General features: G+C 35.4%; 1 protein-coding gene and 1 pseudogene across 1 annotated transcript; one reads left to right on the top strand and one right to left on the bottom strand.

The window, feature by feature from the left end:
* Positions 1-5,799: 5,799 nt before the first annotated feature.
* Positions 5,800-7,814, bottom strand: LOC122026685 (pectinesterase-like). The gene is made up of 3 exons (XM_042585415.1): positions 6,868-7,814; positions 6,574-6,734; positions 5,800-6,491 (listed from the first exon to the last, which is right to left on the bottom strand). The coding sequence occupies exons 1-3, from the start codon at positions 7,812-7,814 to the stop codon at positions 5,800-5,802; spliced, it is 1,800 nt and encodes a 599-aa protein (XP_042441349.1).
* Positions 7,815-11,231: 3,417 nt separating this feature from the next.
* Positions 11,232-12,354, top strand: LOC122026684 (annotated as a pseudogene).
* The last annotated feature ends 427 nt before the right edge of the window (positions 12,355-12,781 follow it).

Genomic DNA, 12,781 nt, shown 5'->3' with positions numbered 1-12,781 from the left:
CTCTTTGAAAAAAAATACTGGAAAAAAAAGTAAAGATAAAAAACGAGAGTCAATGGTTGATTCTCTGTACTGCTGGAAGTGGTTGTTGAAAAATTGAATTGGTCAGTCTCTTTGGTCTGAATATATGTAATAAGCATTACACCAAGTTGTATAAGTTCATGATGAAGAACAATGGCATTAAAAGTGTGTAAGAGCAAGAAACTATTTTGAACCAAATCTTATTTATAGATCTCTAGTCAACGATGAGTCCAAGATGAGTTTTTGATCCCTAATGGTTATTTGGTGTTTGCTTCTCCCTTAGTCCCTTGTGATTAAAACCTAAAAATTTTCTAGAGGTTGATTTCTGGAGCTGATTTCTGAGTTGATGCAATTCAAAAATGGAGAAGCGTATTTCCAAAATGATTGCTATTGATGTTACACCAAAATTTTTTGGTTCTCTACTTATACTATATGAACATATTCCTCAAGCTATCTAATATTTACTCTAGTCTTGATATCAAACTAAGAACAGAAAAAAAAAATGAGATGCTAATTAGAAATCTATGAGCTTATTCTTTATCAAAAAATATGCAACAACCTAGATATGTTGTGTGCCAAATCCTCTTTGCAGTTTACTAATTAGTAAAGACTCCCATTAAAGCACTTGCTCTCTTCTTGTCTTCCTTACCAAATTCTTTTATGGTTCAAAATCTGTAAATTCAGGAAGCTGCCATCTAAAATTGTTGAGTTGTGAATTGGATCAAAATTGTCATGTGCCAAATTTCTAATGCAAGCTTCTGGATAGTGAAAGTCCAAGAAGTGTACTTGACCTTCCATTGCCATATGTCTCTTTTCAATGCTGAGTTCAGAGAGTGCAATGGGTTGAAAATATAGAGAAGAAAATAGATGAAAAAGAAGAGTGATGAGGGTAGTGAAGCTGAAGTTATTGATTCCTAGGTGTTGTTGGATAGCTGAACCAATTTTATTGAAACTCCATTTTTATTGGGAGAGAAAAATCAAAACTGCTGGAAGAAAAGAGTAGATTTGTTGTTGTGTTGCTACAATTGTGTGAATTTTACAGAGAATAACCTAAATCTAATTTTGAGCATGTTCAATTACTAAATCTGATTCAGTTCAATTAAAGTGAGACTACAGGTTAAGAAGGTTGCTGATTCTATTATCTGCTTAGATAGCTATAACTATTGCAATATTGGTTTAAGTCATGTTTGAAGGGTTGTGACCAAAAGTTGCATAATTTGAAGGCAGCGGTATAATGGGAAGGGTACTGCAGAAGCTATAAAAGAATTCATAATTTAGTCATCTTATGCTATTAAGTTCTTGAACCCTCGTTGAACTTGAGTCCTAAATGACACGATTGAATTTGAATTTGAATTCAGAAAAACAAGTTTAGAATTGTACAAATATTACTGACAACATTGATTCTAGGAATTTCTGGAACTATGAAGTATCAAAATTCTATGATACATCTTTGAATCTGACCGCTTTTCCAATTTTCTATAGCTTTGATCCCTGGGAATTCTATTAAATCTTAAGTTATGAAACTGAATTAACAGAAAAAAAAGAGAGAGGAAATCAGTTATTATCTCAGAGCTCTATTTAGTGTCAAACTCTTAAGGCTATTTTGACCATCACCAATCTGAATCCAATCGTGCATCATTTCAATGCCAATTGATAACTTCTTCCAAATTGAATTCTTTATAGATTGAGCTGAAGTTATGGTGAAATTCCAATTTAGAAACAGAACTGAGTATCAGCTACTGCAGATTTCTAAAACTAGTATCAATCCTAGAAGTTCTTAATTGTTCTGTTGAGCCTGATTTCTGAATCTGACCTGCTAAACTTCAGTGCGAGAATTTAGTAAGTTAGCATGAGTTGGAAACAAGTTACATGGATTATATTCCAAGGAAGAAACAAGTGATGTCGAAGAATTTGAAATTGGGTGATTGCTACACATGCCTATTTTGGTGAAGTTAACATGGTGAATTGTAATAGGCTATGCTATGTCATTCTTTCATTTACTCCATCAACATAAGATATTATTTAATGCACATCAATTTGTTAGCTCATCAAGTTTGCTCTTCCAACTCTCTCATTTTCTCATTCCTTTATCCTTACCCATTTTGTTTGTCTCACTTAGTTCTTTTTTATTCTATTCTAATTCTTAATAAATCCTTTTGATTCATGCATGCTATATTTTTATGGTGGTGGAAAATTAGAAAATAAGCAAGCCTATAGTAGTGAGATGTTGTGAGTGACATTGAGTGAATCCTTACTTCCATGTTTGAATGTAAGAGTTAGACTAGGTACATCTACCTTGTGAGGCGCATCATTCTCGGTTGTTCAAGTAGATGAGATCATCATGCTTATTAATTATTGTAGAGATTGTATTCATGATTGTTTTGATCTTTAGATGGTCTTTGTTAAATTTCTTTTACTATTTCTAGGTATTGCTAGGAAATTAATTTGGATATGACTTATGTTTTATTTGAGTTTTTCTTTACTTGCCTGAGATGTGCAAGAATAAGTGTGAGAGAATTGATAATCGTCATTTTGTCACATAATTTTAATTCTTAATTCCCATTTTTAATCCTTTCATATGGTTAATTGTTGATTCTTATAATGTTTATTGAGTTGGATTCATATTATAGATTTTGTTATAATTCTTCCTATTTTTATGGATTTCTACTTATAATTATGCACTTTTAGCTTGTAGGGATTGAACTGAAAAGTGGAGCCAAATATAGATGCATCTGAGCCCTCTATCAAGATCTGAAGCAATTTAATTAAAGGGTTTAGATCTGATCCATTCTAGCTGTTCATCCAGATTTGATTAATTTGATCCATTTATTCCAATCTCAGATGATTCGAGCCACTCATTCTGATCTAGCTATACTGACCGACCATAGGAATCTGATTGATCTAGAATATCTGACCAGATCTAGCCATCGAATGTGATTTGAGAAGCTACACTGACAATAAAACTATGGATGAAGCACAACGTGGACGACTCTTCTTTGCGATCATGAGCTTCTCACATTCTTCCCGATGACCATGCATGCCATCAGCCCGGGCGCACTTCCTCCACCATCGCCTCACTACTGACTGCCGACGACACCATCTCCATCCTCATCATCGCCGGGCGGGATCCATCTCACCACCACTTCCGTTCGCGCTTCCTCCACAACACCACCGACGTCAAGGAAAGGGGCATTCCTCCCTCCGGTCATTGCCCATTGCCCCATCTCCTTCCTCTTCTCATCTTCCTTCTAAGATCAGCCTCCAAGCTTCCAACAGCAGCTCCACTATCTTGTTCATCCGAGCAGCACCTCAGATCTGAGTAGTCACATCCGCAGCTTATCTTCTTCCATTCTGGACAACAACTCTTCATCCATCAGCAATCTTCGATCTTTTGATGAGTTGATATGATTTCTTGATGTTGGTTGGTCTCTATGATTGATTGTTTACATGAGTCTGTAATGTGTTGATTTGTTTCACGAGGGTGTTGATTGATTGTAGCTAAAATTTAGTTCCAGATCTAGGATTCCATGTATTAGGTTTGAAGTGGATGATGCATATAACTTGTTTTGTTTAATTCCCCATAGACTTTTGTCATTTCAATTAATGCATTTTAGTTGATTTAAAACTTGCAATGCTTTAGTTCAATTCAATGTTAGTGATAGGTTGTTATTTGGTTGGAATGCACGTAGATTAGATTAGGTTAGAATGTTTCCTTTATGATTGCATGAACTTTTTCACAATTGTTGTTTAGCATCTTTGCACATCTTTTAGTGTCTTACTTCATACTTGCTATCATTTCCTTCTTATTTGTAGTTTAGTGATTTTCCATTTTTGTTCATTTTCATTTCTTATTCTTAGTGTTAGGAATCTAAAACCCAAACCCCATGTTTGAATAAAATGAATCCTAGATTAGGTTAGAATGTTTCCTTTATGGTTGCATGAACTTCGTCACAATTGTAGTTTAGCATCTTTGCACATCGTTTGGTGTCTTACTTTATACTTGCTATGATTTCCTTCTTGTTTGTAGTTTAGTGATTTTCCATTTTTGTTAATTTCCATTCCTTATTCTTAGTGTTAGGAATCTAAAACCCAAACCCCATGTTTGAATAAAATGAATCATAGATTAGGTTAGAATGTTTCCTTTATGGTTGCATGAACTTCTTCACAATTGTAGTTTAGCATCTTCGCACATCTTTCAGTGTCTTACTTCATACTTGCTATGATTTCCTTCTTGTCTGTAGTTTAGTGATTTGCTATTTTTGTTAATTTTCATTCCTTATTCTTAGTGTTAGGAATCTAAAACCCAAACCCCATGTTTGAATAAAATTAAATGAATCCTGAGTTTATCAAGCATTGGCTATATTTGTTAGGAGACGAACCAGGTTATTCCCTATACTATGTTAGTGTAGAGAGGGTTTAGTATTAATATTGTTTGTAAACTGATGTGCGACACACGGTTTATTAGCACACAACAAAGACAATATCTTCTAACATACAGTCGCCCAGGATGAGATCCGGACGGACTTCTAGATCCCAGCATCATAGTTCAGGCACAAGTGTTATTACATATGGTTACTCGGTCTAAAGTGTCGGATAGACCTAGGGCTAAGCTCCTCACTTCCCAACAAAAGCACTCTCAATATGTAGCCGGTCGGACTCAAGTGTCGTTCGGACTTAGAGGACAGCTCATTTCTCACTACCGCAATATCACTCAGCATATATCCCAGTCGCCCCAATATCTAATCGGATCAGAGGGACTTAGTTCCCCATTCTTATTACAATCTCCTATTACATATAACCAATTGGATATAGGTCTTGTCAGATTACCTTCAGGGGGCATATCATAATAATCCGTTAGAGAATAACAATTATTCATCAAGCAATATTCTGATATCTGACACATACATATAACTGAACCTTATTATGAGAGTGAATACTCAACTTCTATCATTATTGCAGAGGTTATAAAAGACTATTCATACGCATGTAACAAAAGATTTTTCGGAGGAAGATTGTACAACTTTTATTACTTGACATCTTTTGGCACCGAATATTCTTTCTTGTCTCATTATTGCGGAGTTATAAGAGGCGATATAAAAGAGATTTTCTCCGTTGGCAAGATACGCAACATTACGCTTTAATATAATATGCAATACATTCTAAGCAGACTTTAGATTACACACTCACATTTACTGTTTATCTTTTTCACTTTTCGCTCATTCATCATACTGACTTGAACGTCGGATGATCTATGTCAGGGACCCCTCCCTAATTTTCATCGTAACATTTTATGTGCTCCTGTGAATGTGTGCAAAAAGGAAGTGAAAGAAGTATGCGTCATCATTTTGCTCTAGTAGAATCATCTCTCAGTCAATAGTAGTCACTTGTTCAGCAGGTTATCTCCAATGCTTTCAGTCCAGATCGTTTAGTATAGTTTTTTTTTTACTTTTATCCAATTTATCGCAATATATATGTTAAAATGTATAACACGTGGCCGTTAATTAAGCACAAAAAGTTGCAATGGCCAATTAGTAACAAGGTTTTAATTGCTTGTAAAACCATGCATGAGCATCGTTTGATTCCTAATATGGCAAACAAAGATTAAAAAAAAGGAAAAAATAATATATATTACATATGTTCAACTTTTTTCATATAATCAACAAATTTTACTCCTCCATTCTCCATTATTAATTCTTCATCTTCCAGCAAAAATAGCTCATAATTAGAACTGTAGTGCATTGTTGATTAATTTCCTTCTGCGATGCCACGACAGGCTGTTGCTCAATCGAAGAGGCCCAAGCGTACGGGAGTGCCCGTCTTGGGGATCCAGTCGTCTCCCTGGATGAAGGTGGTGGGGGTGTAGGGGACCGCCTCATTCCTGTTGATCACCTTGAAGCCTGGCCATTTGACACGTTTCGAAGTGTCAGCGCCGGCGCCCTTGTTGCCGTACTCGGCGTAGGACAGCGTCTTCAGCGCGAAGTCCCCGTCCCAGGGCATGTACCCGTCGGGGTTGATGAAATCTCCAATCTCCGACTCCATCACAACAGTGTGGGAGAATTCCTTCCATGGACGCCCGAGGTAGCTCGGGATCTTGCCGCCGGAGGCGAGTTCTGGTTCAGCAGTGAAGCGACAGTTGTGGATGACGAAGCCGGTGGCCTCGTGGCTGTCCGTGCGGCCCTGCGCCAGCACGATGTTCTGCTGGTTGTCGAGGGGGCGACGCACGCTGAGGATGCAGTTCTGGAAGATAGCAGCTGCGTTGCCGAAAATGAAATCGACGGTGCCGAGGATGAGGCAACCTCGATAGAACTGCCTGTGAGTATGCGCGTAAAGCGTGTCCTGGTACGCTTCCATGCGGCAATTGAGGAAGATGGCGCGGTCCGACTGTACGCGCAGCGCCACTGCCTGATGCTTGACCGCACCGGCAGTGTTTTGGAACCCGATCGCCATCGCTATGAACCCGTCCCCGATCGCAGCTACCCATTACATGCAATATTCAGAATAAGGTGAGGTACCCCAATTGATCGACCTAACAATTGATTGCTAATGAGAACTCACCGAACGTTGCAGTTTCAAAGGTCTTTGTGCCGTCGACGAAGTTCTTGCTACCAGTAATAACTGTCTTCCTCGAGCCGTCACCGTACATGGTAACATTGATCATGTTCATATCCACAACCACCTGCTCCTCGTACACTCCCTCCTTCACATATATCACATACCTGATCATTTAATTCCACACGTACGCAGGCCGATCATTTCAAATCCGACAAAGCTAGGCTTCTAATCATTAATAAATCGTCCGAATCGAAGATAACTGTTTAATCAGAAAATAGCCAGAGGTCACTCACATACCTTCCGTTTACTGTGGTTGGCATTTTAGCAAGTGCCTCGGATATGGTCTTGAAGTCCATGCTGCCATCCTTAGCTACTGTGACATTGGGCGTCATCTGCTTGGTTGCCCGGCCAAGGAGGAACCTTCGATCGTCATCGTCAACCCAATTGGGAAGGCCATCTTCGCGAACAACCTCTGGCTTTTCGACTGGAGGCTCGGATAGAAGACGTCGGCCACCTTTGCTGATGAGCGAAAGGAAGGAGGGCAAGCTACCCACGATGGCCAGGGCATTGCTGGTAAGCTGCTTGGCCGTTTTTAACTCAGTCGTCATCTTGTTCTTCTGCTCGCCGTCAGGGAACCCATCAATACACGTCTCCTGGTACGTCGAGGTGGCGCTGAGCCAGTTTTTGAGCTCGTGCACTTTATTTGGCAGCTGGTTCAGATGGTTTGCATCGATGGTGTCCAGGGTGTTTGCTAGCTCTTTCAGGGCGTACTTATGCAGCTTCTGGCACAGCTCCACGGCGCTCTTGACCGCTGGGTCCGCCGTGCCAATCACATCAGACTTTTTGAAGGCCTTATCGACCTCGTCGACGATGGTTGCGACGGCAGCGCGGACGAGGTCCTTGGGAGTGGAGCTGGAATTGGTCGCGCCTTTCATGGTGGACTCACAGGTGGCGCGGTAGTCGGTGGGGGAACAAATGACCTTGATGGCGCTGTTAGTTTGGAAGTCTTTGATGAGAGAGCCAGAGTCAGATTTTGGGGAGAAGGTTTCCGTCGTAGATTTCGCGGAGCTGTTAGGGGTGGATTCGGTGGGCTTTGGGTTGTATACGACTGCAATGACTGCACAGACAGCCACAACAAGGAAAACCGATGCGGTGCTGGCTGCAATAATCATCCGTTTCCGTTGCTGCGCACGCTCTGCACGGCGGCGCTCAGAGAGGTAGCTGAAGTCTTGGAACGCTGACATGGTGGTCGGATAGATTAATCTGTCTTCTTTCTTAGATCGGTCTCTCCTTCCTTCCCCTGCCTCGTGGAGATGAAGGCAGAGGGGAGGCGGAGATGGAGAAGATTGTGAGAATAGAGGTAACGGAGAGGAGGTGAGGGGGGAGAGTTTATGCCGCGGTGGTGGCTCGGGAAAGAATGGCGCGGAGTGGTTTGAGGCGCGCGTATGTGACCGTGAACTTTCCTCGAGGGTCAACGCATGTCGGATGCCCTGCTTTCCTTCCAAATTAATAGCGTCGTGCTGCATGCAAATATGAGAAACATTCAAACAAAACAAGTCGCCCTATATGTGTTTTACGTAATTAGACAGAGATAATTTACATGTATTTTACTAGTGTTATGAAACGACCATTGGATCACTAAATTTAGTTAAAAACACCTTACTTTAAATACTCAATTAGGGTATAAACAAATCGAGCTGGTTCATGAGATTTTCAAATTTACTTGAAAAATATTCAATTCATAATTAAAATTATCAAATTCGAGTCGAACTCAATCATGTTCGAATATTTTTTCAAGCCGAATTCGAACTTATACTATTTTATTTGATTGTTTACGAGCCGCTCGTGAGTCGAACTCGAATCGAATTTTAATTATTTTTATATAATTTTAATTTAAATATATTTAAATTAAAGTTTGAATAATTCAAACGGAATTCAAATTTAAAGCATTTTGAATTATTGTTCGAATATGCTCGAATCAAAGTTCGAACAATTCAAATCGAACTCGATTTCAAATTTTATTTCGAATCGAGCTTGATCCAAAACTATTTGTATTTTTCAGCTTCGAATCGAGTTTCAAATATTATATATTTTCAAACGTGGACTTAAATATTAATATTTTCATATTTTTCAGCTCGAATCGATTCGTTTGCACCTCTACACTCAGTGCACATCTAAAATTTTTTTTTTTATGTTTAATATTATAACTCAACTCTTAAACTAAGACAATAACTTATTGACATAACCAAGAGCTTAATAAATAAATAAATAAAATAAATCCCCATGTGCGCTTCCTATGAGAGGAGCTCACTCACGCTAAGCACTCATATTTACCCCAAGGATAAAATCTCCATATATATAATCATATTCTGACTATAAAAGGAAAATTATTCGTGATAAAGACGAGATACGTTTTTGACCACAAAAGCTTGTACTTAATAAAATATATTATTTTATTCTGAATACGAGCTTTTGTCGATAAAGAGGAATCAAATAATTAAAGTGTATTTTTAAGATAGTCCCATGCTGCGAGTTGTTTCATGTCATAAATAGACACGGACACTCAAAAAATCCGTTGGATAAGCAGATTCACATCTCTTACAACTTACACAATCCTCAGTTCTTGGTGCGGAAGCAATTTGTTCAGCTTTACATCCGTCCCACGGTATCATTTCCAACACATCTGTAGGGCAAGCTCATACACATTGAGTATACCCTATACATGTATCATAAATTTTTACTAAATGTGACATTGAATCTATAACAGTCTGGGTTTGAACATCAAAAATTTTTAATCTGGTATAGAAGTAGTAGTTATATTGTAGACACCAGACGAAGCAGTGGTTTACTAAAATTGGAAGAATCAATATTTTTCTAAATCTGCTTATATTATAAGAAATATAAGAAAAAGCCAAGAGACTTTAATTTTCGTTTCAAAAATTATAATCATACGAGTCGGGTGTGTGAATGAAAATGGTCCAACAAAATAAATTGATATTCAAATCAATATATAAATATCTAAAATTAAATCTAAATAAAATAGATTTAATTAAATTTATATTATTATAAATTAGTTTAGTATTATAATTATACTTTACTAATCTAGTAAAATAGTCAAATTGAAATTCAATAGTCAATTTGATATTGAATCAAATTTCATATATATATCCATATATATATCATATATACATAATAATATAAATATATAATTCATATATTATAATATTATAGTTTCTTAGTTATTATATATCTTAGTTATTATATATACTATATATTTTACATGTTATATATACACGTTATATATATATAATATTAATCTTATATTTTTCATTTGTATTTAATTTTATTTATATTATATACTTTATATAATATATAATATATTATTTATATTTTATTTCAATATTAATTAGATGTATAATCTAATTAATATAGAAATAAAAAAATGAATTTTTTAGTATATGATCATGATAATTTTAATTAATTATTCAACAAATTCGATTGGTTGATACGCGTTGATTTTCTGTTTCGATGAATCGACGAAACAATAGCAAGTCCAATAGCAGCTTCTGCAGCTGCAACGGCTATAATAAATATTGAGAAAATGTTCCCTTTTAATTGTCGACTATCAAATATATCTGAAAATGTTACGAGATTAATATTAACCGAATTTAGTATAAGCTCAAGACACATAAGTGCTCTAACCATGTTTCGACTTGTGATCAATCCATAAAGACCAATAGCAAATAAATAGACACTCAAAAAAAGTACATGCTCGAACATCATTGACTAACTCCTTATCAATCTCGATTCATTTCAATATCAATAATTCAAGGGATTCAATTAACTAGAAGTTATAATTACAAAACAAAAGAAAGTAAACAAATTTAACTAAAATTATTAAACCTTTTGATTTTATTATATATTTAATTTCATATTTAAAATTTTTATAACTCTAATTTTTTTATTCTAACTATATTTATTATTGGCGAGCCATAGTAATTACACCTATCAAGGAAACTAAAAGAATTATTGAAATTAGTTCAAAGGGAAGATAAAAATCTGTCGATAAATGAATCCCAATTTGTTGAGCGGTACTTATTAGGTCCTGTTCTATAATCTGGTTTGATCTTGTAGTCCAAATAATTCCATACCATGATGTATCTGATATAATAGTAATCAGTGAAAAAAAAATACTTATACAAACCAGTGAAGTGACTCCATCTCCAACGGTACAAAAATATGAATCATTAGAATATTCAGAACCATTCATGAACATTACCGCAAATATAATTAAAACATTTATGGCTCCCACATAAATAAGAAGCTGTGCAGCAGCCACAAAAAAGGAGTTCGATGAAATATAGAATAAAGATATACAAACAAGAACCAACCCCAACGAAAAAGCAGAATAAATAGGATTGGTAAGTAATACAACTCCCATACCCCCTAATAGAAGAACTGACCCCAGAAATGCTACAAGAATATCATGTGTTGGTCCTGGTAAATCCATTATGTATAAAATGTCCACAAAAAAAAAAAAGTCAAATCATGACTTTACTAAATAGTCACGGAAAAAAAAGGTTTATCCAATTTATGATACCTTCCTAATTGAATTAAATTTTAATATGGATATAACTATATAGAATAATTATAATTAGTTAATGAGATACGTTGTTGGATATTCACCAGATAAAAGTCAGAATATGATTTTGATGGGCGGTTTAAAAAGATATGTTCCAATTACCAGAACTACCTTTTTATTAGGTACATTTTCTATTTGTGGTATTCAACCTCTTGCTTGTTTTTGGTCCAAAGATGAAATTCTTAATGAGAGTTGATTGTATTCATCAATTTTTGCAATAATAGCTTGTTTCACAATAGGATTAACTGCATTTTATATGTTTCACGTGTATTTACTTAATTTTGATGGGCATTTGCGTATAAATTGTAAAAATTACAGTAGTACCAATAATATCTCGTTCCATTCAAAATCTTTATGGGGAAAAGAAGTTCCAAAAAAGGTTGATAGAAATTTTCTTTTATCAAAAATAGAAAATATGGTCTTCTTTTTTTCAAAGGATAGATATAAAATATCTAATAATCTAAAAAAAAGAAGATCATATTCTTTCGAAAAAAAGTACACTTATACTTCTATGTATCCTCACGAATGGGACAATACTATGCTATTCCCTCTGTTTGTTTTGGTACTATTTACTTTGTTTGTTGGACCAATAGGAATTCATTTTGATTATGGAATAATATATTTTGATATATTATCAAAATGGTTAACTCCATCAACAAATCTTTTACATCCCAATGTGAGTTATTCCGTGGATTGGTATGAATTTTTTACAAATGTAATTTTTTGGGTAAGTATAGCTATTTTTGGATTATTAATAGCATATGTTTTATATGGGTCTGTTTATTCATTGTTCCAGAATTTGGAATTCATTAATTCATTTATAAAAGGAGGTCCTAAAAGAATTTTCTTGGACAAAATAAAAAATAGAATATACAATTGGTCCTACAATTGTGGTTATATAGATATTTTTTATACTAGAGTTTTTACCTTGGGTATAAGGGAATTAACCAAACTAACTCAGTTTTTTGATACAAATATAATCGATGGAATTATCAATGGGGTTGTTGTTGCAAGTTTATTTATAGGGGAAGGAGTTAAATCTACGGGAGGTGGACAAATTTCTTCTTATCTATTTTTGTATTTATTTTATGCATCAATATTTTTATTTATTTTTTTATTCTTTTATAATTTATTTTAATTTAATATTTAATAATTTTAATTTTCTCTTTTTTAATTTTTCTATATATATATATATATATATATATATATATATATATATATATATATATATATATATATAGATAGATAGATAGATAGATAGATAGATAGTCATATTATACTGGGTTCCCCATGCACGTCGTGTAAAATACCGAAAAAGGGTGAATAACCATAAGAGAATTTTCCAAAATTTTTAGGAGATCGTATGGCTTCGGTTATGGGGATAAAAACTGGGCCTTGGGAAAGCCTGTTTAAGGTACCCATTTAAGCGAGAAAAAATTATTTTCTTTTCCTTTTTATTTTTCTTTTTCTTCTCCCTTGCCGAACTCGTGTCGTGCCATAACCGCTCCTAACCGGTGCTGCACGCGACCTTCTTCTCCTCGAGCGTACAAAACCCAAGGGATCCCTCTC

Source organism: Zingiber officinale, chromosome 10A, assembly GCF_018446385.1.
Source record: "Zingiber officinale cultivar Zhangliang chromosome 10A, Zo_v1.1, whole genome shotgun sequence".
NCBI lineage: Eukaryota > Viridiplantae > Streptophyta > Magnoliopsida > Zingiberales > Zingiberaceae > Zingiber > Zingiber officinale.
Note: the sequence above shows the minus strand (reverse complement) of the source record. Positions and strands in the feature narration are given on the sequence as shown.